The 23,279-nt window shown below is 38.7% G+C and overlaps 1 protein-coding gene across 1 annotated transcript in view; it reads left to right on the top strand.

Moving 5' to 3' along the window:
* PTPN9 (protein tyrosine phosphatase non-receptor type 9) overlaps window positions 1–23,279 on the top strand; it is an 80,236-nt gene that overhangs the window by 36,001 nt on the left and 20,956 nt on the right. Inside the window, exons 3-6 of the mRNA XM_082386987.1 lie at window positions 1,861–1,950; window positions 2,652–2,776; window positions 7,460–7,565; window positions 22,891–23,001. Coding sequence (XP_082243113.1) covers window positions 1,861–1,950; window positions 2,652–2,776; window positions 7,460–7,565; window positions 22,891–23,001 — 432 coding nt within the window. The remainder of the gene's footprint in view (window positions 1–1,860; window positions 1,951–2,651; window positions 2,777–7,459; window positions 7,566–22,890; window positions 23,002–23,279) is intronic.

Raw genomic sequence — 23,279 nt, 5'->3', positions numbered from 1 at the left:
AGGAAATGACTTCTAAATTAAGAGTAGAAGAATGAGTAGGAATCAGACAGTAGGGGAGTATGGCAGAGAGAACAGCAAGTTCAGATGCCTAGTGGCAAGAGAGAAATTGAGCTGAGCAGAAATGCTGAGTGCAAGTGGGGGGCATGGCAGGAGATAGAGCAGCAGGTAAACAAGGCCCGATCAGAGAGTATCTGCTTTTTCTTAAGGGCAGAGAAATTCATTGAAGGTATAAACAACAGAATGCCTTGATCAGATTTGCTTTCTGAAAGATTTTTTCACTGTGTTTTAGAGGATGGACCAGAAGGGCTATATTGGAGACAGACCAATTAGAAGGCTGTTGTACTTACTAGGAGAGAGATGATTGTGGTGTCATTAAACATAGTGTCAGGAGAGATAGAGAAAAAGTGGGCAGATTCTAGAAGTAAAATTGATAGGACAGAGTTGCTTATTAAACTGGCGTGAGGAAAGGGAAGTGGAGAATTCCAGGTCTCTGACTTAGGTGGCAGGGTGATAAATGGTGGTGGCATTCACTAATTAAGAGACACTGAATGGATACAGGTACGTGGAGAGAGTAGGTCATGAGTTCAGTTTGGCCACGTTAAGGTTGAAGTGCCAATGGGATATCCAAATAGACATGTCCTCTAAGCAGTTGGGATGTGACTCTAGGGTTTGGAAAAGAAGGCTGGACTGGAAGTAGTGATTTCAGAGTGACCAAAGTAGAATATTGGAGGTGAATATTGGAGCCATGATAATGGGTGAGGTCATCCTGGGAGAGTGTGAGGAATAGGGAGATGTGTAGGGCAGAACCTCATTTCAGACTTTTTGCTTTCTTTGGTCCAGTGTTGTTTTTTAAAGTTAAGTTTGAATGCTTTATGTAAGGCATGCACTCTCCTGTGATTCCAGCACTCACTGTCTTCACTTGCTGCCTTGCCTCTGAAGGCATTTGAATTTGATTTTAGGGATGAATTGGGGAAGAATATAAACAAAGACCTAGTTTGTTTTATTCACCAGAGTGTTCTTAGCACTTAGCTGAGTGCCTGGCACATAATAGTTGCTCGACAAATACTGTCAGAATGAATGAATGAGTCAGTGAGTGAAATGAGTGAACAAATGAATGAAAAAAAGCCCACAAGAGACTTAGAAGGAGTAGCTGAAGAAATAGAAAAGCCAAGAGAGTATTTTTTTTTTTTTTAATCAAAAATAGAGAATGTCTCAGGAAAAAGAGAATGTGAGTGGTCAACCTTGTCATGTAAAAGGAGGACTGAAAATGCCCATTGGATTCAGTGACTGGAAGGTCCTGGTCATTGGAGCAGGAGCTCTGGGTGATATAGTTAGATTGGGAGGAAACGAGAGTGCAGTGGAATGAGTGTGAGGGAACTGAGGATGAGTTTAAAGAATCTGGCTGTGAAGATGAATTAAAATGAGGTCATGGTAGCTGTTGTTGGAGAGTATATTGAGGGGAGGGATGGCTCCTATTTAAGACAGGAGAGGCCTAAGCCTGGAGGATGGGTTAGGATATCTGTTTCCAGACAGTTTTGGGTGCATATTTTAATATCAGTGCTGCTGCATGTTTAAGAACTTTGACCTTGCACTGTAGTGATTGATATATAGTGGTTGGTCTTCAGGGTTAGGATTCTCACTGATTCAAAGAAAAAATCCTAAGCCCAAAGGGGCTGATAAGCTGGCATTGGACAAGAATTCTGACAACACTCAGTTGGCCTAGAGGGGGGTTACAAAGGAATTCATGATTCAGTAAGCTGATTTCTAAAATCCCTTATCTCTGAGATTTGGTGGTTACATAAAGCTGTCATGGGTGTACAGTATTTTTATATTAATTCATCTTGCTTTTTTTATTTTCAGGAAACACGAAGGAAGGAGGGCATTGTGAAGCTGAAACCTCATGAGGAACCTCTCCGTTCTGAGATCCTTAGTGGAAAATTCACCATCTTAGTGAGTATTAATGAACCCCTCTTGTAGTATCTTGTTATTTCCTTCTGTAGCTGTTCTCTTTGGACTTTGTTCCTAGATATCTTATCCTGAATCAGAGAGTCTCAACAGTGGAGAGCAGATGTGAAGTTTGGCATAAAATTATTCTAGTAATAATTGAAATAATTGAAAATCAATTGTACAGTACATTTAGAAAAGCTTCTTCACTGGTCCATTAAGGTTAGTCAAGGCCTTTGGGATGGGTATACAATGTGTCAGAGGCCCATCCTTCCTTATTTAATGCAAGCTCTCTCCACTTAGAGACCACCAACTTTCCAGTAAGTATCCAGCAGTACTTTTAAGGCAGAGCATAGAAACCATGGTTGTATTCTATGGATTTCTCCTGTTGCTTATTTCTTTGCTATCCTGCCTGGGAAAATTAGCTAGGCAGCCAGTGTAGACCATTGTTTAATTTCTCTGTAATTGAAGAGTTGAGAGAATGTGGTTTTTTCCTACCACAGGAATATGATCCAGGGGGTGCTGAGAATCAGACATGGGATGATAAAAAGCTTTCTTCCTTTTCTGGAGCAATTGATGCAAGTCAGAGAAGTATTATCAGCATCTATTCTCTTCATAACAAACCTTTGTGCAGGATATAAGAGGACTTCGTGATTTCTGTGATTTTCCATTTGATTTCTAAATATTTCTTGTTTTGTTTGCTCTAGAATGTTCGGGACCCAACAGGAGCCTCCATTGCCCTCTTCACTGCCAGATTACATCATCCCCACAAGTCAGTCCAACATGTGGTACTTCAGGCTCTGTTTTACTTGCTAGACAGAGCTGTGGATAGGTGAGCATGGAACTTATCTTTTGGGTGTTCTACATCCAGATGGGAGAGTGACACTGTTTGATTTGATTAAACTCAGCAGTGCATTCACTATGCTCCTAGGATGTGCCCTGGGCAGTGCTATGAATGGAAAACATTCCATGTCTTTAGGGCTTGGCATGTTTCCAGGTACTATGCAGATGATGGGTATTCTGCATCTTTACCTGCTTGGCTGTATTTCAGGGTAACAGAAGCTGAGAAAGCTAGTTAACTAGCAATTCTTAGTGTATTGAGAATGACATCTTGAAAGGGAGTGAAGGTGAAATGACCTGTGCTGGTTCTTTCTGATCATTCTCCCCTGATGTTGAAGACCCTGTGGGGCCTCAGTTTCTTTGTCTGTAAAATAGGAATAATGCAGAGGATTTTGAGACTCAACATTCAGGAGAGAGGAGTCCAAGAGTATAAGTTAAGCAAAATCATTTTTATAAATAGGTGCATAAGCCAAAAGAACCAGCTCAGGTTGTGTCTCCCTCCCTGCTCTTATGTAAATAGTATTATCACTGTTCTATAGACAAAGAAACTGAAGCCCCAAGAAGTTTTGTGGCTCTTTTACAGTCATCACATATTGATCCAGCTAGGTCTAAGGTCCTGGTTTCTTCACTCTTGGTCAGAGCTATTTGCACCCTACTATGTTGTCTTTCTCTTTTACTTTCTTTTTTTCCTGGTGCTTGCCATTTACAGTTTGTTATTGCTCTCAATGTCATTGGCTGGTCCTCTGGGTTAGATGTGATATATCGAGGGCTGAGACCAGAGATAGTGAGAGACAACTGTGCACTTCAGTCATACTTCTGGACTTAGAGGATGGGAATAGCCAAAGGATTGTCTGAAGCGGGGCTCTCTGTCTAGTTCACTTGTTGCTGCCTTGTTAATGTTAATACTTTCATATACTTAGCTTCTGCTGGTGGTGTTCAGTGGGAGATACATCCAAACTACACACACAGCATTATTCTGAAAAAGAGAAGTTACTAAGGAGAGAGGACCAGCGGTCAGCAGCCAGTCAGAAATGTGGAATTTCTCAGTTCTTCTTTCTTATGCTTGGTCTTCAGGCATAATTTCTAGAGTATAGTTCCCTTTGAAATGTTTCTTTAGCTCAGGGGAATGAATGGAAGGCTCTTTTACCAGAAAATTTAGCATTGGCTTCCTCTTTGAGCAGCTTAGAGAGTTGGAGCTCTCGTGTAGGCATGACAGTGGCCAAAGCTTGCTTTTTCCAGTGTGAGTATTGAATCCCATAGGAATACCACACAGGTAAATGTAATTAAAACTTTGTTCTCATGATGTCCATCCCTTTCTTAAAAACCCTCAGTGACTCCTCATTATTCAGAGGGTGCATGTAAGGTAAGTAAATGTGAACCCTTTTTTTTCCGAATGAAATATTCTCACTAGTGAGTAGAAATTCTTGTTTTCCTTTGTTACCGTGAACCAGAATGGAAGAGGAGGAAACCCTTCCTCTTCACTAAATCGTCCCCTTTCTTTAAGGCCCAACTTCTGTGACTGGTTCCCTCACCACTCCAACTTGTCATAAAATTCTTTTTACTCTGACTTTAATCGCAGTTATTACTAATACCAATCATTTCGTATCTAATTATACATGGCCTTACGATGTCATTTATCTTATACTGATGTTTTTTTCATCTACCGCTAGATGGTAAGCTCCAGGAGGGCAGGGAACCTTCTTTTCAACATTATATAATGGGAAATTCCCAAATCTCCATGGTGGAGAGGAAGTGGTGTCATCAATTTTCACATGCCTTTCATTCATCTTCTTCAAAGTGATCTGTAACCAATCTTGTTTCATTGATAGCCCCTCACCCATCCCTTTACCCTAGATTATTTTGAAACAAATGTCAGGGACTGTGGTAATCTTCTTGGTGTTCCCAGTAACATCCTAGCTCAGGAATCAAACTCAATAGGGTAGGGAAGCAATTATTCTTGGTAGGGAACTAGCGCTATTATTGTATACCTCATCTTCTGTACCCAGAAAAGTGAAAATGCTATTTCATTTGTATTTATTTCATGTGCCTTCAAAGGATGAGCAATTTCAGGTCTAGGAATATAGAACCTGCATCATTATGCACCATAGCTTCTTTTTATTAAATTCTATTTCCCCTGGCACTGACTTCTCTTTGTTTTAGTATCCTGCCACAGGCTGGAGCTGTGAGGGGAAAACCTGTAATTCTTTGAGTTTGGCCTCTGTTGAGCTTGTGGAGAAAAGGGAAGTCTCTAGATCTGGATAGTCTACTCAATGTGCCACTCATTGAACAGAATCTTTGATCTTGGTGAATCAGTCTCTCTGGGGTCATGAAAAAAGGAGACAAGATTTAGCACTCACTTTATCATGTTAAGGGCCATTTGAAATTAAGTCTGCTGGAGAAACTTGGGTCTACTTCAGAGATTTTTTTAAAAAATTAATTAATTTATTTAATTTACTTTTGGCTGCGTTGGGTCTTCCTTGCTGCGTGCGTGCTTTCTCTAGTTGCGGAGAGCGGTGGCTACTCTTCGTTGTGGTGCATGGGCTTCTCATTTCGTTGGCTTCTCTTGTTGCGGAGCACGTACTCTAGGCACGCGGGCGTCTGTAGTTGTGGCTCGCGGGCTCTAGAGCGCAGGCTCAGTAGTTGTGGCGCACGGGCTTCGTTGCTCTGCGGCATGTGGGAACTTCCTGGATCAGGGCTTGAACCCTTGTCCTCTGCATTGGCAGGCGGATTCTTAACCACTGCGCCACCAGGGAAGCCCTACTTCAGAGGTTTTTGAAATGCTGCTTCATGGATAGGTGCTTCTGCCTTGTATTCTGTTGAAAGGATGAAGATACAGAGGCTTCCAGGAGGTGATGCAAAAAAAAATAAGGATACAAAATAACATTGAGACTTCTGATTTCAAGAATGTGTTTTGTGTCAAAAAGTTTTCTCAATTGTAAATAAATGTGGAAACTGTTGCTATCATCAGTGAGTAGTCCAATCAAATAATTTATTCTGAACAACCATTTAGGTGTGCAGATCAGAAGCAGGTAAGGATCAGGCTTCGTGGAAGAGTGCAGCTTTGAGAAATCTTTAGGAATTAAGGAGATGGGACTGAGTAATACTTTTTGTATCTTCACATGTTCCTAACCTCAATCTGGTAATAGGCTCACTACCTCTTAATCTACTTTTTAACATACCTTCCAAAGACCATTTGTGGGTTTATTCTCTTCCTCCATTAAAGTCATAAGAGACAAATACACCATCATTGAGCTTAGAATTTTGCTTTACAGTTTTCTATGGGCCTAAAGTATTTTTTTAGTGATGGCCTTCTAGCCCACTGAATTACAAATCTGTGACCATTTATTATGTATCTGTTTGCAAGGACTGTGCTGGGGACTGTTGAGGGTTATGAGGTAAACTTTTGTTTTGGCCCTCTAGAAGAGACTCAGATGGCTACACAAAGTGGGAGTACATTAAGAGCCACAAGAAAAATCCACAGAAAGATTTATGGGGCTTCAAGGGGGTGAAAGATGGTAGTACATTTGGTGACAATTATCAGGGACACCTTCACGGAAGAGGAAACTTTTGAGTTGAACATAGAATGGTATAGAATTTAGATAGGCAGATTCAGAGATATAGGAGGAAACAGTTCAAATTTTGATAACCTAGATGCTCTGGAACATTCTCAGCCTGTGAGTCTGGTACTTGATGAATCTGGATAAATATGCATCAATAAGTATAATTCCAATTCCAACATGTGGGGTATTCCCTCCATACCACCAAGCAATTCTCCCCCATGAACTGGGTGTTCTGCATTTCATTTCAACTCTGACACTATGTACCTGGAGATAGCCTCAGATCACACAGGTTAAAGGTTTAGTCCTAAAAGACTGTCCCCTGCCTCCTTCAGATGCCAGTGGCAAGTCCAGGTTGTCACCTCTGCTTCTGACCATAGATCAGAGGTTCCAACGCCCCCTCCTTGGGTTCGATTAATTTGTTAGAACGGTTCACAGACTCAAATGTTGTACGTAATAGATAACCAATTTATTATAAGAGGGTATAACTCACGAACAGCCAGATGGAAGAGATGCATAGAGGGCAAGGTATGGGGAAAGGGGCATGGAGCTTCCATTCCCTCTTTGAGAGAGCTACACTCCCTGCACCTGCATGTGTTCATCAACTTGGAAATTCTCCAAATCTCATCCTTTTGGCATTTTGTGGAGGCTTCATTCATTACAAGGCATGATTGATTAAATCATTGGCCATTGGTGACTGAGCTCAATCTCCAGCCCCACTGCCCTTCCTGAGTGTGTGTGGGGGATGAGACTGGAAGTCCCAACCCTTTCTAGTCACGTGGTTGGTTCCTCTGGCAATCAGCCCCATCCTTAGATGATCTAAGGGCATTCTAAAAGTCACCTCATTAATATAGCAATGGATGCCTTCCTCGCTCTCCTGGAAATTCTAAGTTTTAGGAAGTTTGCCAGGAAACAGGGTCAAAGACCAAATATATACTTCTTATTATAAATTCTTTTTGTAAGGCCAGTTACAAAAGTTCAGGCCAGTTCAGGAAGGCAATTATTTCAGTCCCAGATGTGTCCCACACTCTCTGTGTCTTTGTTTTTGACCCAGGTTTTCAATTTGCCTCATCCATCTTATTACTTATAAATGTTTTCATTCAATGGTTGCTTTACAGCTTTGAAACTCAGAGGAATGGACTGGTGTTTATCTATGACATGTGCGGTTCTAATTATGCCAACTTTGAGCTGGATCTTGGCAAGAAAGTCCTAAACTTGCTGAAGGTAAGGCTGTGAAATGGCCCTTTCAACCCCCCCTTCAATGGTTAGGGTGATTTTTTCTATTCTTTATGAGATTTAGGAATGATGTAAACTTCAGACATTATGTTCAGTTTAAAGATCATCTGTAAATGATGACCAATATCTGCTTCCTCAGAACAAGAAACAGTCTTAAAAGTAAAGTGGGAGGAATTAAAATAAAATACACAGGAACACTGAGTCATAAAGGTGGGATGTCTCTTTCCGGGAGTTTTGTAGAATAAGAATTAATGAAGGCTAGGTATGGCCATTGTTTATGAAAAATGTCACCTAACCAGTAACTTGCAGACTTTTTGTCTCAATCTAGTCAGAAATATGTTTTACATTGCAACTTAGTATACAATAGTATCAATATATGTACACTAACTATACATATACATGTAAAGTTATATACATAGATAGGTTCTTAATCTCTTACCTCAAACTCTTAGGTCCAGAGATGTTATTTAATACTTTGAACTTTAAAAGATAACATGGAAAAAAAAAGATAACATGGTCTGTATGTCACTTTGATATCAAATATTTCTGCAATGAAATGTATTATTCATATCATAACCTTTGGAGAAGAACAAAGGTTATAAATACCTTATGGGATTTCAGGTCAGATTTTGCTGTCCCATGAATTTTTGCACCAAACTTACAAAAGAAACTAGTGGCTTTCAGAGCTGTTTAGATTTCAGAATTCGAGCATACAGCTGTATGTATGTGTGTGTACATATTTATAAAACAAAAAGTTTCACAAAACAAGCTTTACTTTTATTCTGTACAATCATTTTGATTATTCTGAAACATTGATCTAGGAGTCTGTGTAGTCTTTTTTTTTTTTTTTTTTTGCCAAGCTGTGTGGCATGTGGGATCTTAGTTCCCCCACCATGTATTGAACCCATGCCCCCTGCATTGGCAGCACAGAGTCTTAACCACTGGACCACCAGGGAAGTCCTGTAGGAGTCTGTGCAGTCTTTGTTCCAGGACCTCACTTGGGAGTACTGTGGAACTAGATGTTTAGAAGTGTTTATTTACTATTACAGCTTTACAACAGAAATTATATAAAGAGAGTATTATACTGCATGTTGTTTTCTGGGACTTCACTTGTGATTGTATTACTAAAATTCCTATTGTGGCATTTAGCTTTGATTCATTCCTTTTTATTGATGGGTGAAGGATTTATACCTTTTAATTCCTCATCCATTGATGAATATACCAGTTTATTTATCCACTTCTTTTGATGGCTCTTTGGGTCGTTTTCTGATTTTTGCTATTATGAACAGTGCTGCTATGAACATTTTTATACATGTCTTCTGGTGCATGTGTGCAAGAATATCTCTAGGGCAGTGTTTCTCAACCATTTTTCATTACTGCCTCACTAAGGAGCCTTTTTTAGACTCCCCCCACCCCCAGTTGTTGTCCTTCTAATGAAATTTTAATACCACAGATATAATATATATATCTTGATGTACTGAATGTATTAATGTATATATCTTGATGTACTGAATGTATATCTATGCTTTATGCACAAAAAGAGTGTGTATGTTTGGGTTGTTTTTCCCATTCCCCACTCTCCTCAGAACTAATTTCACCCCCTTGGGGGTGATATCACCTCTATTGAAAATGCATGCTCTAAGGGAATTCCCTGGTGGTCCAGTGGTTAGGACTCTGCACTTCCACTGCTGGGGGCCCGAGTTCGATCCCTGGTTGGGGAACTAGATCCCGCATGCATACCGCAACTAAGAGTGTGCATGCTGCAACCAAGAAGCCCACATGCCACAACTATGAACCCACATGCCGCAACAAAGGATCCTGCATGCCAAAACTAAGATCTGGTGCAGCCAAAATAAATAAATAAATATTTTAAAAAAAAAGAAAAGAAAATGCATGCTCTAGAGTATACATCTAGGAATAGAATTACTGGGTCATAAGGTCTGGGAAGATTCAGTTTTATAAGATAGTGTTTAATTGTTTTCCTAAGTGGTTGTACCCACCTGCCATGTGTAAAATTTCCACATCCTCTCCAATACATGATAATGTCATACTTCTTAATTTTTCCCAATAGAGTGGGTATAAAATGGTATCTTGTGGTATAACTTACCTCTCTCTTATTAGTGAGATTAAGTATGTCTTCATATATTTATTGGCCATATATGTTTTCTTCTGCTGCAAAATGCCTGTTTATGGCTTTTACCCATTTTCCTATCATCCATTTATGTAGTTTTGTACTAGTCTATTTCTCTGTGTGTATGTGTGTGTGTGTGTGTGTGTGTGTGTGTGTGTGTGTGTGTACATATACATACATATACTGTCTCAGTTTATAGCTTGTTTTTTCACTTTTTATAAAGTCCTTTTGACTAACAAGTTCTTAGTTTTAGTATGGTTAAATGAGTCTGTATTTTATTTTCTGCTTAATATGTTTTGCATTGTAAATCCTTCCCTATTCCAGAGTCAGAGAAAATATATTAGCTATTTTATTTTATTTTACTGCTGTACCACTGATTCCACCATGTGTATTAATGTTTTTAGTGATTTTTTTTTATTGTGGTAAAATATACATAACAAAATTTACCATTTTAACCATTTTAAATGTACAATTCAGTAGCATTAGGTACATTCACAATGCAACCCATCACCACTATCCATTTTCAAAACTATTCATCATCCCAAACAGAAACTCTGTGCCCATTAATCAGTATATCCCCACCCTGCCCCACAGCCCCTGGTAACCTTTATTCTACTTTCTGTCGCTATGAATTTGCCTATTCTAGGTCCTCATAGAAGTGGAATCATGCAACATTTGTCCTTTGTGTCTGATCATTTAGCATAATATTTTTAAGATTCATCCATATAGTAGCATGTATCAGAATTTCATTCCTTTTTAACGCTGAATAATATTTTATTGTTTGTATATACCACGTGTTGTTAATCCATTCATCTGTCAAACAGTTGGGTTGTTTCCACTTCTTGGCTATTGTGAATAATGGTGCTATGAACATTGGTGTTACAGCATCTGTTTCAGTCCTTGCTTTCAGTTCTTTTGTGTATATGCCTAGAAGTGGAATTGTTGGATCACGTGGTAGTTCTACGTTTAACTTTTTGAGAAGCTATTCTCTTCTAAAAATTAAAAATTTTGTTTTTGTCATTTAAGACCTTAATTCATCTGGAGTTGATTTTTGAGTATGGTATGAGATGTAGGAATCTGACTTTTTTTTCCATATGGATAGCTATTTTTTTTCCAGTTTTGCATACTAAATAGTGCCTCCTTTCCACAACATAGACTTTCTACTTGTCAGTTTTAACAGAGTCACAATAACCTGGTAAGTTAATATATCATAGACAGTTTAATCATCTAACCATCTTTCTGTATTATTCAGATTGTTTTCAGGTTTAAATAATACTATTATGATCATTTTAGCTTTTTCTTTTAAATTATTTTAAGAAAGTATTTCTAAGACATGGATTATTTGGCTAAAGATTATGAATATTCTTAATCTCTCTTATACATTACTAGGTTACCCTCCATAAAAGTGGAAAAAAATTTACCTTGTCACCAAGAAATACAAGTATCTATTTCCTTCAGCCATCCCAGTACTGCATTCCATAAATTTTCTCTTTTTTTCTTTTTTTAACATCTTTATTGGAGTGTAATTGCTTTATAGTGGTGTGTCAGTTTCTGCTTTATAGCAAAGTGAATCAGCTATACATATACATATATCCCTGTATCTCCTCCCTCTTGCGTCTCCCTCCCACCCTCACTATCCCACCCCTCTAGGTGGTCACAAGGCACCAAGCTGATCTCGCTGAGCTATGTAGCTGCCTTCCACTAGCTATCTGTTTTACATTTGATAGTGTATGTATGTCCATGCCACTCTCTCACTTTGTCCCAGCTTACCCTTCCCCCTCCCCGTGTCCTCAAGTCCATTCTCTATGTCTGCATCTTTATTCCTGTCCTGCCCCTAGGTTTTTCAGAACCTTTTTTTTTGGATTCCATATATATGTGTTAGCATACGGTATTTATTTTTCTCTTTCTGACTTACTTCACTCTGTATGACAGACTTTAGGTCCATCCACCTCACTACAAATAACTCAATTTCGTTTCTTTTTATGGCTGAGTAATTAATATTCCATTGTATATATGTGCCACATCTTCTTTATCCATTCATCTGTCGATGGACACTTAGGTTGCTTCCATGTCCTGGCTATTGTAACTAGAGCTGCAATGAACATTGTGGTACATGACTTTTTGAATTATGGTTTTCTCAGGGTATATGCCCAGTAATGGGATTGCTGTGTCGTATGGTAGTTCTATTTTTGGTTTCTTAAGGAACCTCCATACTGTTCTCCATAGTGGCTGTATCAATTTACATTCCCACCAACAGTGCAAGAGGGTTCCCTTTTCTCCACACCCTCTCCAGCGTTTATTGTTTGTAGATTTTTTGATGGCCATTCTGACTGGTGTGAGGTGATACCTCATTGTAGTTTTGATTTGCATTTCTCTAATGATTAGTGATGTTGAGCATCCTTTCATGTGTTTGTTGGCAATCTGTATATCTTCTTTGGAGAAGTGTCTATTTAGGTCTTCTGCCCATTTTTGGATTGGGTTGTTTGTTTTTTTGATATTGAACTGCTTGTAAATTTTGGAGATTAATCCTTTGTCACTTGCTTCATTTGCAAATACTTTCTCCCATTCTGAGGGTTGTCTTTTTGTCTTGTTTATGCTTTCCTTTCCTGTGCAAAAGATTTTAAGTTTCATTAGGTCCCATTTGTTTATTTTTGTTTTTATTTCCATTTCTCTAGGAGGTGGGTCAAAAAGGATCTTACTATGATTTATGTCATAGAGTGTTCTGCCTGTGTTTTCCTCTAAGAGTTTTATAGTGTCTGGCCTTACATTTAGGTCTTTAATCCATTTTGAGTTTATTTTTGTGAATGGTGTTAGAGAGTGTTCTAATTTCATTCTTTTACATGAAGAGGCTGTCTTTTCTCCATTGTATATTCTTGCCTCCTTTATCAAAAATAAGGTGACCATATGTGCGTGGGTTTATCTCTGGGCTTTCTAGCCTGTTCCATTGATCTATATTTCTGTTTCTGTGCCAGTACCATATTGTCTTGATTACTGTAGCTTTGTAGTATAGTCTGAAGTCAGGGAGCCTGATTCCTCCAGCTCCGTTTTTCTTTCTCAAGATTGTGTTGGCTATTCGGGGTCTTTTGTGTTTCCATACAAATTGTGAAATTTTTTGTTCTAGTTCTGTGAAAAATGCCATTGGTAGTTTGATAGGGATTGCATTGAATCTGTAGATTGCTTTGGGTAGTATAGTTATTTTCACAGTGTTGATTCTTCCAATCCAAGAACATGGTACATCTCTCCGTCTGTTAGTATCATTTTTAATTTCTTTCATCAGTGTCTTATAGTTTTCTGCATACAGGTCTTTTGTCTCCTTAGGTAGGTTTATTCCTAGGTATTTTATTCTTTTTGTTGCAATGGTAAATGGGAGTGTTTCCTTAATTTCTCTTTCTGACCTTTCGTTCTTAGTGTATAGGAATGCAAGAGATTTCTGTGCGTTAATTTTGTATCCTGCTACTTTACCAGATTCATTGATTAGCTCTAGTAGTTTTCTGGTAGCATGTTTAGGGTTCTCTATGAACAGTATCATGTCATCTGCAAACAGTGACAGCTTTACTTCTTCTTTTCCAATTTGGATTCCTTTTATTTCTTTTTCTTCTCTGATTGCTGTGGCTAAAACTTCCAAAACTATGTTGAATAATAGTGGTGAGAGTGGACAACCTTGTCTTATTCCTGATCTTAGAGGAAATGGTTTCAGTTTTTCACCATTGAGAACGATGTTGGCTGTGGGTTTGTCATATATGGCCTTTATTATGTTGAGGTAAGTTCCCTCTATGCCTACTTTCTGGAGGGTTTTTATCATAAATGGGTGTTGAATTTGTCAAAAGCTTTTTCTGCATCTATTGAGACGATCATATGGTTTTTCTCCTTCAATTTGTTGATATGGTTTATCACACTGATTGATTTGCGTATACTGAAGAATCCTTGCATTACTGGGATAAACCCCACTTGATCATGGTGTATGATCCTTTTAATGTGCTGTTGGATTCTGTTTGCTAGTATTTTGTTGAGGATTTTTGCATCTATGTTCATCAGTGATATTGGCCTGTAGTTTTCTTTCTTTGTGACATCTTTGGTTTTGGTATCAGGGTGATGGTGGCCTCGTAGAATGAGTTTGGGAGTGTTCCTCCCTCTGCTATATTTTGGAAGAGTTTGAGAAGGATAGGTGTTAGCTCTTCTCTAAATGTTTGATAGAATTCGCCTGTGAAGCCATCCGGTCCTGGGCTTTTGTTTGTTGGAAGATTTTTAATCACAGTCTCAATTTCAGTGCTTGTGATTGGTCTGTTTATATTTTCTATTTCTTCCTGGTTCAGTCTCAGAAGGTTGTGCTTTTCTAAGAATTTGTCCATTTCTTCCAGGTTGTCCATTTTATTGGCATAGAGTTGCTTGTAGTAATCTCTCATGATCCTTTGTATTTCTGCAGTGTCAGTTGTTACGTCTCCTTTTTCATTTCTAATTCTATTGATTTGAGTCTTCTCCCTTTTTTCTTGATGAGTCTGGCTAATGGTTTATCAATTTTGTTTATCTTCTCAAAGAACCAGCTTTTAGTTGTTTTGATCTTTGCTATTGCTTCCTTCATGTCTTTTTCATTTATTTCTGTTCTGATCTTTATGATTTTTTTCCTTCTGCTAACTGTGGGGTTTTTTTTTTGTTCTTCTTTCTCTAATTGCTTTAGGTGTAAGGTTAGGTTGTTTATTTGAGATGTTCCTTGTTTCTTGTATTGCTATAAACTTCCCTCTTAGATCTGCTTTTTCTGCATCCCATAGGTTTTGGGTCGTCATGTTTTCATTGTCATTTGTTTCTAGTTATTTTTTTATTTCTTCTTTGATTTCTTCAGTGACCTCTTGGTTATTTAGTAGTGTACTGTGTAGCCTACAGGTGTTTGTATTTTTTACAGATTTTTTCCTGTAATTGATATCCAGTCTCATAGAGTTGTGGTCAGAAAAGATACTTGATATGATTTCAGTTTTCTTAAATTTACCAAGACTTGATTTGTGACCCAAGATACGATCTATCCTGGAGAATGTTCCATGAGCACTTGAGAAGAAAGTGTATTGTGTTGTTTTTGGATGGAATGTCCTGTAAATATCAATTAAGTCCATCTTGTTTAATGTATCATTTAAAGCTTGTTTTTCCTTATTTATTTTCGTTTTGGATGATCTGTCCATTGGTGAAAGTGGGGTGTTAAAGTCCCCTACTATGATTGTGTTACTGTTGATTTCCCCTTTTATGGCTGTTAGCATTTGCCTTATGTATTGAGGTGCTCGTATGTTGGGTGCATAAATATTTTCAATTTTATATCTTCTTCTTGGATTGATCCCTTGATCATTATGTAGTGTCCTTCTTTGTCTCTTGTAGTAGTCTTTATTTTAAAGTCTCTTTTGTCTGATATGAGAATTGCTACTCCAGCTTTCTTTTGATTTCCATTTGCATAGAATATCTTTTTCCATCCCCTCACTTTCAGTCTGTATGTGTCCCTAGGTCTGAAGTGGGTCTCTTGTAGACAGCATATATACGGGTCTTGTTTTTGTATCCATTCAGCCAGGCGGTGTCTTTTGGTTGGAGCATTTAATCCATTTACATTTAAGGTAGTTATCAATATGTATGTTCCTATTACCATTTTCTTAATTGTTTTGGGTTTATTATTGTAGGTCTTTTCCTTCTCTTGTGTTTCCTGCCTAGAGAAGTTCCTTTAGCATTTGTTGTAAAGCTGGTTTGGTGGTGCTTTATTCTCTTAGCTTTTGCTTGTCTGTAAAGGTTTCAACTTCTGTGTCGAATCTGAATGAGATCCTTGCTGGGTAGAGTAATCTTGGTTGTAGGTTTTTCCCTTTCATCACTTTAAATATGTCCTGCCACTCCCTTCTGGCTTGCAGAGTTCCTGCTGAAAGATCAGCTGTTAACCTAATGGGGATTCCCTTGTGTGTTATTTGTTGTTTTTCCCTTGCTGCTTTTAATATTTTTTCTTTGCATTTAATTTTTGATAGTTTGATTAATATGTGTCTTGGCGTGTTTCTCCTTGGATTTATCCTGTATGGGACTCTCTGCCCTTCCTGGGCTTGATTGACTATTTGCTTTCCCATATTAGGGAAGTTTTCAACTATAATCTGTTCAAATATTTTCTCAGTCCCTTTCTTTTTCTCCTCTTCTTCTGGGATCCCTATAATTCGAATGTTGGTGCGTTTAATGTTGTCCCAGAGGTCTCTGAGACTGTCCTCAATTCTTTTCATTCTCTTTTCTTTATTCTGCTCTGTGGTAGTTATTTCCACTATTTTATCTTTCAGGTCACTTATCCGTTCTTCTGCCTCATTTATTCTACTATTGATTCCTTTTAGAGTATTTTTAATTTCATTTCTTGTGTTGTTCATCATTGTTTGTTTGCTCTTTAGTTCTTTTAGGTCCTTGTTAAACATTTCTTGTATTTTCTCCATTCTATTTCCAGGATTTTGGATCATCTTTACTATCATTACTGTGAATTGTTTTTCACGTAGACTGCCTATTTCCTCTTCATTTGTTTAGTCTGTTGGGTTTTTAACTTGCTTCTTCATCTGCTGTGTGTTTCTCTGTCTTCTCATTTTGCTTAACTTACTGTGTTTGGGATCTCCTTTTTGCAGGCTGCAGGTTCGTAGTTCCCGTTGTTTTTGGTGTCTGCCCCCAGTGGCTCAGGTTGGTTCAGTGGGTTGTGTAGGCTTCCTGGTGGAGGAGACTGGTGCCTGTGTTCTGGTGGGTGAGGCTGGATCTTGTCTTTCTGGTGGGCACGTCCACGTCTGGTGGTGTGTTTTGGGGTGTCTGTGGCCTTATTATGATTTTAGGCAGCCTCTCTGCTAATGGGTGGGGTTGTGTTCCTGTCCTGCTAGTTGTTTAGCATAGGGTGTCCAGCACTATAGCTTGCTGATCGTTGAGTGGAGCTGGGTCTTAGCGTTGAGATGGAGATCTCTGGGAGAGCTTTCGCTGTTTGATATTACGTGGAGCCAGGAGGTCTCTGGTGGACCAGTGTCCTGAACTTGGCTCTCCTACCTCAGAGGCACAGGCCTGACACCCGGCCGGAGCACCCACACCCGGTCAGCGTGCGCGGGACGGCCTCATCCAGGGGCACCTGCGGCCAGGCAGGGCACACCTGATCGGCGTAGTCACCGAGAGGGCGAGTCTGCCCACCCACCCGCCGGTCCCGTCCCCTTCCCTCTGACTGCCTGAGCGGGTGCAGTGTCGCTTCCTCCAGACGGAGTCTGGGAATCCCACCTCCCTTTGCTCTTTTTTTGAATTTAGAAGTTCTAAAATAATAACATCCTTTTTTTTGTTGTTTGAACTCCTTTAAATAATAACATTGTAGTATCTTTTTTTTCAAATGTTCTTTTGCTGTTTATGTGTCCTCCTTTATCTGGTTCAAAATAATGAAACTACTATAGATGTTTTGTTGTTGTTTTGCTATATAAGTTCAAAGAGAATGAAATAAAAGTTTCGTTGCCTTAAAATCCATACCATGTTTTCCTTAGTGACTTACTGCTCTGTCATTGGGAACAGATAAAATTTTAAATATAGTCCCCTACCATCCTCATTCTCGTGAAAGTTGTAAGTAGAAGTTTAATGCACAGTCTCACACTTAAGGTTTCTTTTTTAAATTATTTATTTATTTATTTATTAAATTAACAATTTTTTTAAATTTTAAACTTTTTGGCCACCCTGTGGGATCATAGTTCCCAGACCAGGGATAGAACTTGTGCCCCCTGCAGTGGAAGCATGGAATCTTAACTGGTAGACCACCAGGAAAAGTCCCCCAGATTTCTATTTAGTATGAATTAATTTCCAGTAGTTACTGTGGTGAGGATTTGGATCAAAATGTGACACTGGAATAAAAGTGTAAATAATCTTTGACTTCTTAAGTTGCTCTGAGTAGATTTTCCCCATCTTAGTAAATTCCTTTTTTTTTTTTTTAATTTTATTTTATTTTTGGCTGCATTGGGTCTTCGTTGCTGCACGTGGGCTTTCTGTAGTTGCATTGAACAGGGGACTACTCTTCCTTGCAGAGCTCAGGCTTCTCATTGTGGTGGCTTCTCTGTTTTTTTTTTTTTTTAATTTTATTTAATTTATTTTTTATATAGCAGGTTCTTATTAGTTATCTATTTTATACATATTAGTATATATATGTCAAGTCCAACCTCCCATGATGGCTTCTCTTGTTTCGGAGCACAGGCTCTAGGCTTGCGGGCTTCGGTAGTTGTGGCATGTGGGCTCTAGAGCGCAGGCTCAGTAGTTGTGGCGCATGGGCTTAGTTACTACGCGGCACGTGGGATCTTCCTGGACCAGGGATTGAACCCGTGTCCCCTGCCATTTTTTTTGTGTTGTTATAAAAAGGCTTCAATGAACATCATTTTATATGCATTTTTGTATATTTGACCCATTATTTCTTCAGGATAAATTGCTATAAGCAGATTTTTAGGGTCAAAATGTAGGCATATTTAAAGTTTTGATAAATATTGCCAAATAGTCCACTAAAAATTTAGTTCAAATTTATACTCCCATCAACATCCTGTTCACCAGAGTCTCATCATCACTGATTATTTGGATTTTAATCAACTCATGTCTTTATTTGGTGTTTTCTTATTAGTGATTAACTTTAGCATATTTTCATGTTTCACATCAATAAGTATTTCTTAAAAATTTTTTTCTTCTCATAAATTCTACCCATTTTTTTCTTTTCTTTTAAAATAAATTTATTTATTTATTTTTGGCTGCGTTGGGTCTTTGTTGCTGTGCGTGGGCTTTCTCTAGTTGCGGCGAATGGGGGCTACTCTTTGTTGTGGTGTGTGGGCTGCTCATTGCGGTGGCTTCTCTTGTTGCGGAACATGGGCTGTAGGTGCGTGGGCTTCAGTAGTTCTGGCACACGGGCTCTAAAGTGCAGGCTCAGTAGTTGTGGCGCACAGGCTTAGTTGCTCCGCAGCATGTGGGATCTTCCCGGAGCAGGGCTCAAACCCATGTCCCCTGCATTGGCAGGTGGATTTTTTAACCACTGCGCCACCAGGGAAGTCCTTACCCAATTTTCTATTGAAGTGTTTGTCTCATCGATTTATAAGACTTGTTATTAAGAATAGTAAGAGTATTATTAAGTATGTGTTACCAGCATTTTTGCAGTTTATAATTTGTTCAACTTTATGGTGTCTTGTCATACTACTATGTTTTCTTAATTTTTCATTATCGTTTTAATATGCAATATTACATGTAGTATATTTAATAATATATCATATTATATATGGTGCATAATATTATGGACAAAGTAATTTGTTTTCAAATAGCTGTCCTGGCAACATTTGTTAACTAATACATTTATTTCCCTACTCATTTGGGATAACACCTTTATCTTATACTTAATTTCCATATGGTAAGTATGTCTGTTTCTGGACTCCCTGTTCTATTGATCTAGGCATCTAGACCAACATATTCACTTTTTAATTTATTGTAGCCTTATAATAAAGTTTAATATCTTATACAACAAGCTTCCCTGTATTCTTTATTTCTAAAAGTTGTTTTGACCTTTTTGCACTTTTATTCTTTTACATGCACTTTCATGTGCTTTTATTTAAATTTTTACTGATATATAACATGCATACTAAAAACAAACTTTATAACTAGTTTTAATAAATTATAAGAGCAATTACAAAGTAATTCAAGGAAAAGTCTCTGACCACTCCCTCACACACCCCAGTGCCATTCCCCAGAGATAACCACTTATTCAAAATTATAAATCTGATGAGAAAATATTTTAAAAAATCAACATCTTTTGATTAGATGAATGTTAGAGTCATTCAGTCAAGTTCTGGAAGATAAAACACTTTGGGATTTAATTTGGATATAATGAATTGATAATTTAAGGAGAATTGACATCTTTACAGCGTCATCTTCTCCTGTCCGGGAATGCTATGTTTTGTTTTATGGATTTTTTTAAAGTCTTTTGTTATGTCTTTCAATAAGATTTTAAAATTATGTGTCTTCCATGTTTCTTATGACGTATATTCCTAGGCTAAAAAAATGTATATGCATATATGTATATATAAACATAGCAGACACCAAGGATAAATCATCTTTTTTGTATGACCAGTGACTTACAGGGGGAGAGAGACAGGGAAAGAGATGGTGCTTGTGTGCACAAGTACTATTATAAACCAGAGGCTTTTTTTTTTTTTAATATTTTAAATTAATTTATTTATTTTTGGCTGTGTTGTGTCTTGGTTGCTGTGCGGGCTTTCTCTAGTTGCAGTGAGTGGGGGCTACTCTTACTTGCGGTGCAGTGGCTTCTCTTGTTGCAGAGCACGGGCTCTAGTCGCGCGGGCTTCAGGAGTTGTGACACACAGGCTCAGTAGTTGTGGCTCACGGGCTCTAGAGCACAAGCTCAGTAGTTGTAGCACCCGTGCTTAGTTGCTCCGCGGCATGTGGGATCTTCTGGGACCAGGGCTGGAACCCTTGTCCCCTGCATTGGCAGGCGGATTCTTAACCACTGCACCACCAGGGAAGCCCCCAAACCAGAGGCTTTTTACCATTATACTTTTATGTTGATTATTATTTTTTGGGTGGCTAATTTTTTCATATTTATCTTTTATACTTTAAAATACTATTATAATTTGTATTTATCTTTTGTACTTTAAAATGCTATTATAATACTTTAAAATACTATTATAGGGACTTCCCTGGTGGCGCAGTGGTTAAGAATCCGCCTGCCAATGCAGGGGACATGGGTTTGAGCCCTGGTCAGGGAAGATCCCACATGCCGCGGAGCAACTGGGCTCGTGTGCTGTGACTGCTGGGCCTGCGCTCTGGAGCCCGCGAGCCACAACTACTGAAGCCTGCACTCCTAGAGCCTGTGCTCCACAACAAGATAAGCCACTGCAATGATAAGCCTGTGCACCACAACGACGAGTAGCCCCACTCACTGCAACTAGAGAAAGCCCCCATGCAGCAACCAAGACCCAACACAGCCGAAAAAAAAAAATACTATTATAGGGGGGACTCCCCTGGTGGTCCAGTGGTTAAGGATCTGACTTCTGCTGCAGGGGACGTGGGTTCGATCCCTGGTCGGAGAGCTAAGATCCCATGTGCCGCAGGGCAACTAAGCCTGCACGCCACAACCAGAGAGCCCGCGTGCCACAACTAGAGAGCCTGCATGCCACAACTACTGATCCTGTGTGCTCTGGATCCTGCACACCACAACTAGAGAAGGCTGCGTGCCACAACGAAGCCAAAAATAAATAAATAAAAATATTAAAAAAAAATACTATTATAATCTAACTGGGAATAATTTCTTCCCAGTTAGAATACCAGTATTATTCAGTATCCCTGTCTATGAGAAGTGCTGGAATATTGAGAAACTGAATGAAACCAAGAGCTATGGATTAAGAAGGAATAATTTTTCATTCTTATGCCTTGTGCAGATCAGGGTGTCTCTTTTCTTTTAGACCTCATTTGCCCTTGTGCCCGCTAGATCATATTGATTGATTGAATGAATGAATACATAAATAGATGAAGAGATGAGTGGAAAATCAATGATTATAAACACACAGATATCAGAATAAAGGAAAGATTATGAGAAATGTTTCATGTTCATTTTATTCGTGATCTAATTGTTCCTTAAAGTTTTAATAATCAGAACTTAAGGATGCACACGTGTATGCTGACAAGAGCAGTCAGAGTAGTTTTGATCCATAAAGCTTATATTGACAACATAACATGGTTACTTTTATTTTTTATTTTATTTATTTGTTTCACAAATAAGAGTTTCTTTGAAAATGCAGCATTGTGCTGACAATAAAAATCATAGAGAACTCACATGATCAGGGAAATATAATCACAGGAAAAAATGGTAAGGAGATATCCATCTGTTATCAAAGTTTCCTTTGAGATTCCTCTTTCAGATCTGCAGGAAGACTTGAGAAACTTTAGGGTATCTCTTACTAATGTAACCAAAAGTCCTGAAGTCTTTCTCTGTCATTAAATGGGTCCAGATCAAATAACTCAAAGCCCATGCATTTAAATGTGCAGATTTCAGCACACTCACCTATAATTCTGAGGTGTGCCAGGCCAAACTTTTGTTCCTCTCTGTTTCTCCATAACATGATTACTTTTAAAGGTAAATCAGCTTTTAATTTCTTTCTTTCTTTTTTTAAAATATTTATTGGAGTTTAGTTGATTTACAATGTTGCGTTAGTTTCAGGTATACAAATCAGTTATATTGATACATCTATATATGTCCACTCTTTTTTTTTTTTGGATTCTTTTCCCGTGTAGGCCATTACAGAGTATAGAGTTCCCTGTGCTATACAGCAGGTTCTTATTATCTATTTTCTATATAGTAGTGTGTATATATCAATCCCAATCTCCCAATTTATCCCTCTCCCCGCTTCATCCCCTGGTAACCATAAGTTTGTTTTCTACATCCGTGACTCTACTTCTGTTTTGTAAATAAGTTCATTTGTATACTTTTTGTAGATTCCACATATAAGCGATATATGATATTTGTCTTTTTGTGTCTGACTTACTTCACTCAGTATGACAATCTCTAGGTTCATCCATGTTGCTGCAAATGGCATTATTTTGTTTTTTTTATGGCTGAGTAATATTCCATTATATATATATATATATGTACCACATCTTCTTTATCCATTCCTCTGTTGATGGGCATTTAGGTTGCTTCCATTTCTTTCTTTCTTTTTTTTTTAATAAATTTATAAATTTATTTTTGGCTGTGTTGGGTCTTCGTTTCTGTGCGAGGGTTTTCTCTAGTTGCGGCGAGCGGGGGCCACTCTTCATTGCGGTGCGTGGGCCTCTCACTATCACAGCCTCTCTTCTTGCGGAGCACAGGCTCCAGATGCGCAGGCTCAGTAGTTGTGGCTCACGGGCCCAGTTGCTCCGCGGCATGTGGGATCTTCCCAGACCAGGGCTCAAACCCGTGTCCCCTGCATTGGCAGGCAGATTCTCAATCACTGCACCACCAGGGAAGCCCCCATTTCTTTCTTTTTAACCACTTTTTCCTCTAGCTACTAAGTGAAACTTGAATTAAGCTATAGACTCCCCCTGCTGGGTAAGAATGGTGAGAAGAGCAAAAAACCTAAACTTTGTACTTGAACAGTCAAAGGTCCCATTAGGCACTGTTGCAGTGCCCTAATTGGTATTTTTAAATCCTTGTATTGTTCTCTGCAGGGAGCTTTTCCAGCTCGTTTGAAGAAAGTGCTGATTGTGGGAGCACCCATATGGTTCCGAGTGCCCTATTCCATCATCAGCCTCCTTCTGAAGGACAAAGTCCGGGAGAGGGTAAAGGAAGCTAACTTAATTTTATTTGGAGGTGGGATACATACATTTCCATCTCTACTGCTGAAACCTGCCAATTAATTTTCTACCTTCAAAAAACCTTCCTGGCTTGTTTCTCTTTCTGCTTCTGTTAGTGTGTTCACTTATATTCTCTGCTTTATTCTTTACTCAGCCCAGTATAGGCTGCCTTTCTTACTGTACAAGTTCCTTGAAGTTAGGACCTGGACATAGTTTGGGCACTTCCCCTGTATGTAGCACCTTGCATGCAGATAGTATCGAAG

This window comes from Balaenoptera borealis, assembly GCF_965194805.1.
Source record: "Balaenoptera borealis genome assembly, chromosome: 3".
Taxonomy (NCBI): domain Eukaryota; kingdom Metazoa; phylum Chordata; class Mammalia; order Artiodactyla; family Balaenopteridae; genus Balaenoptera; species Balaenoptera borealis.
Note: the sequence above shows the minus strand (reverse complement) of the source record. Positions and strands in the feature narration are given on the sequence as shown.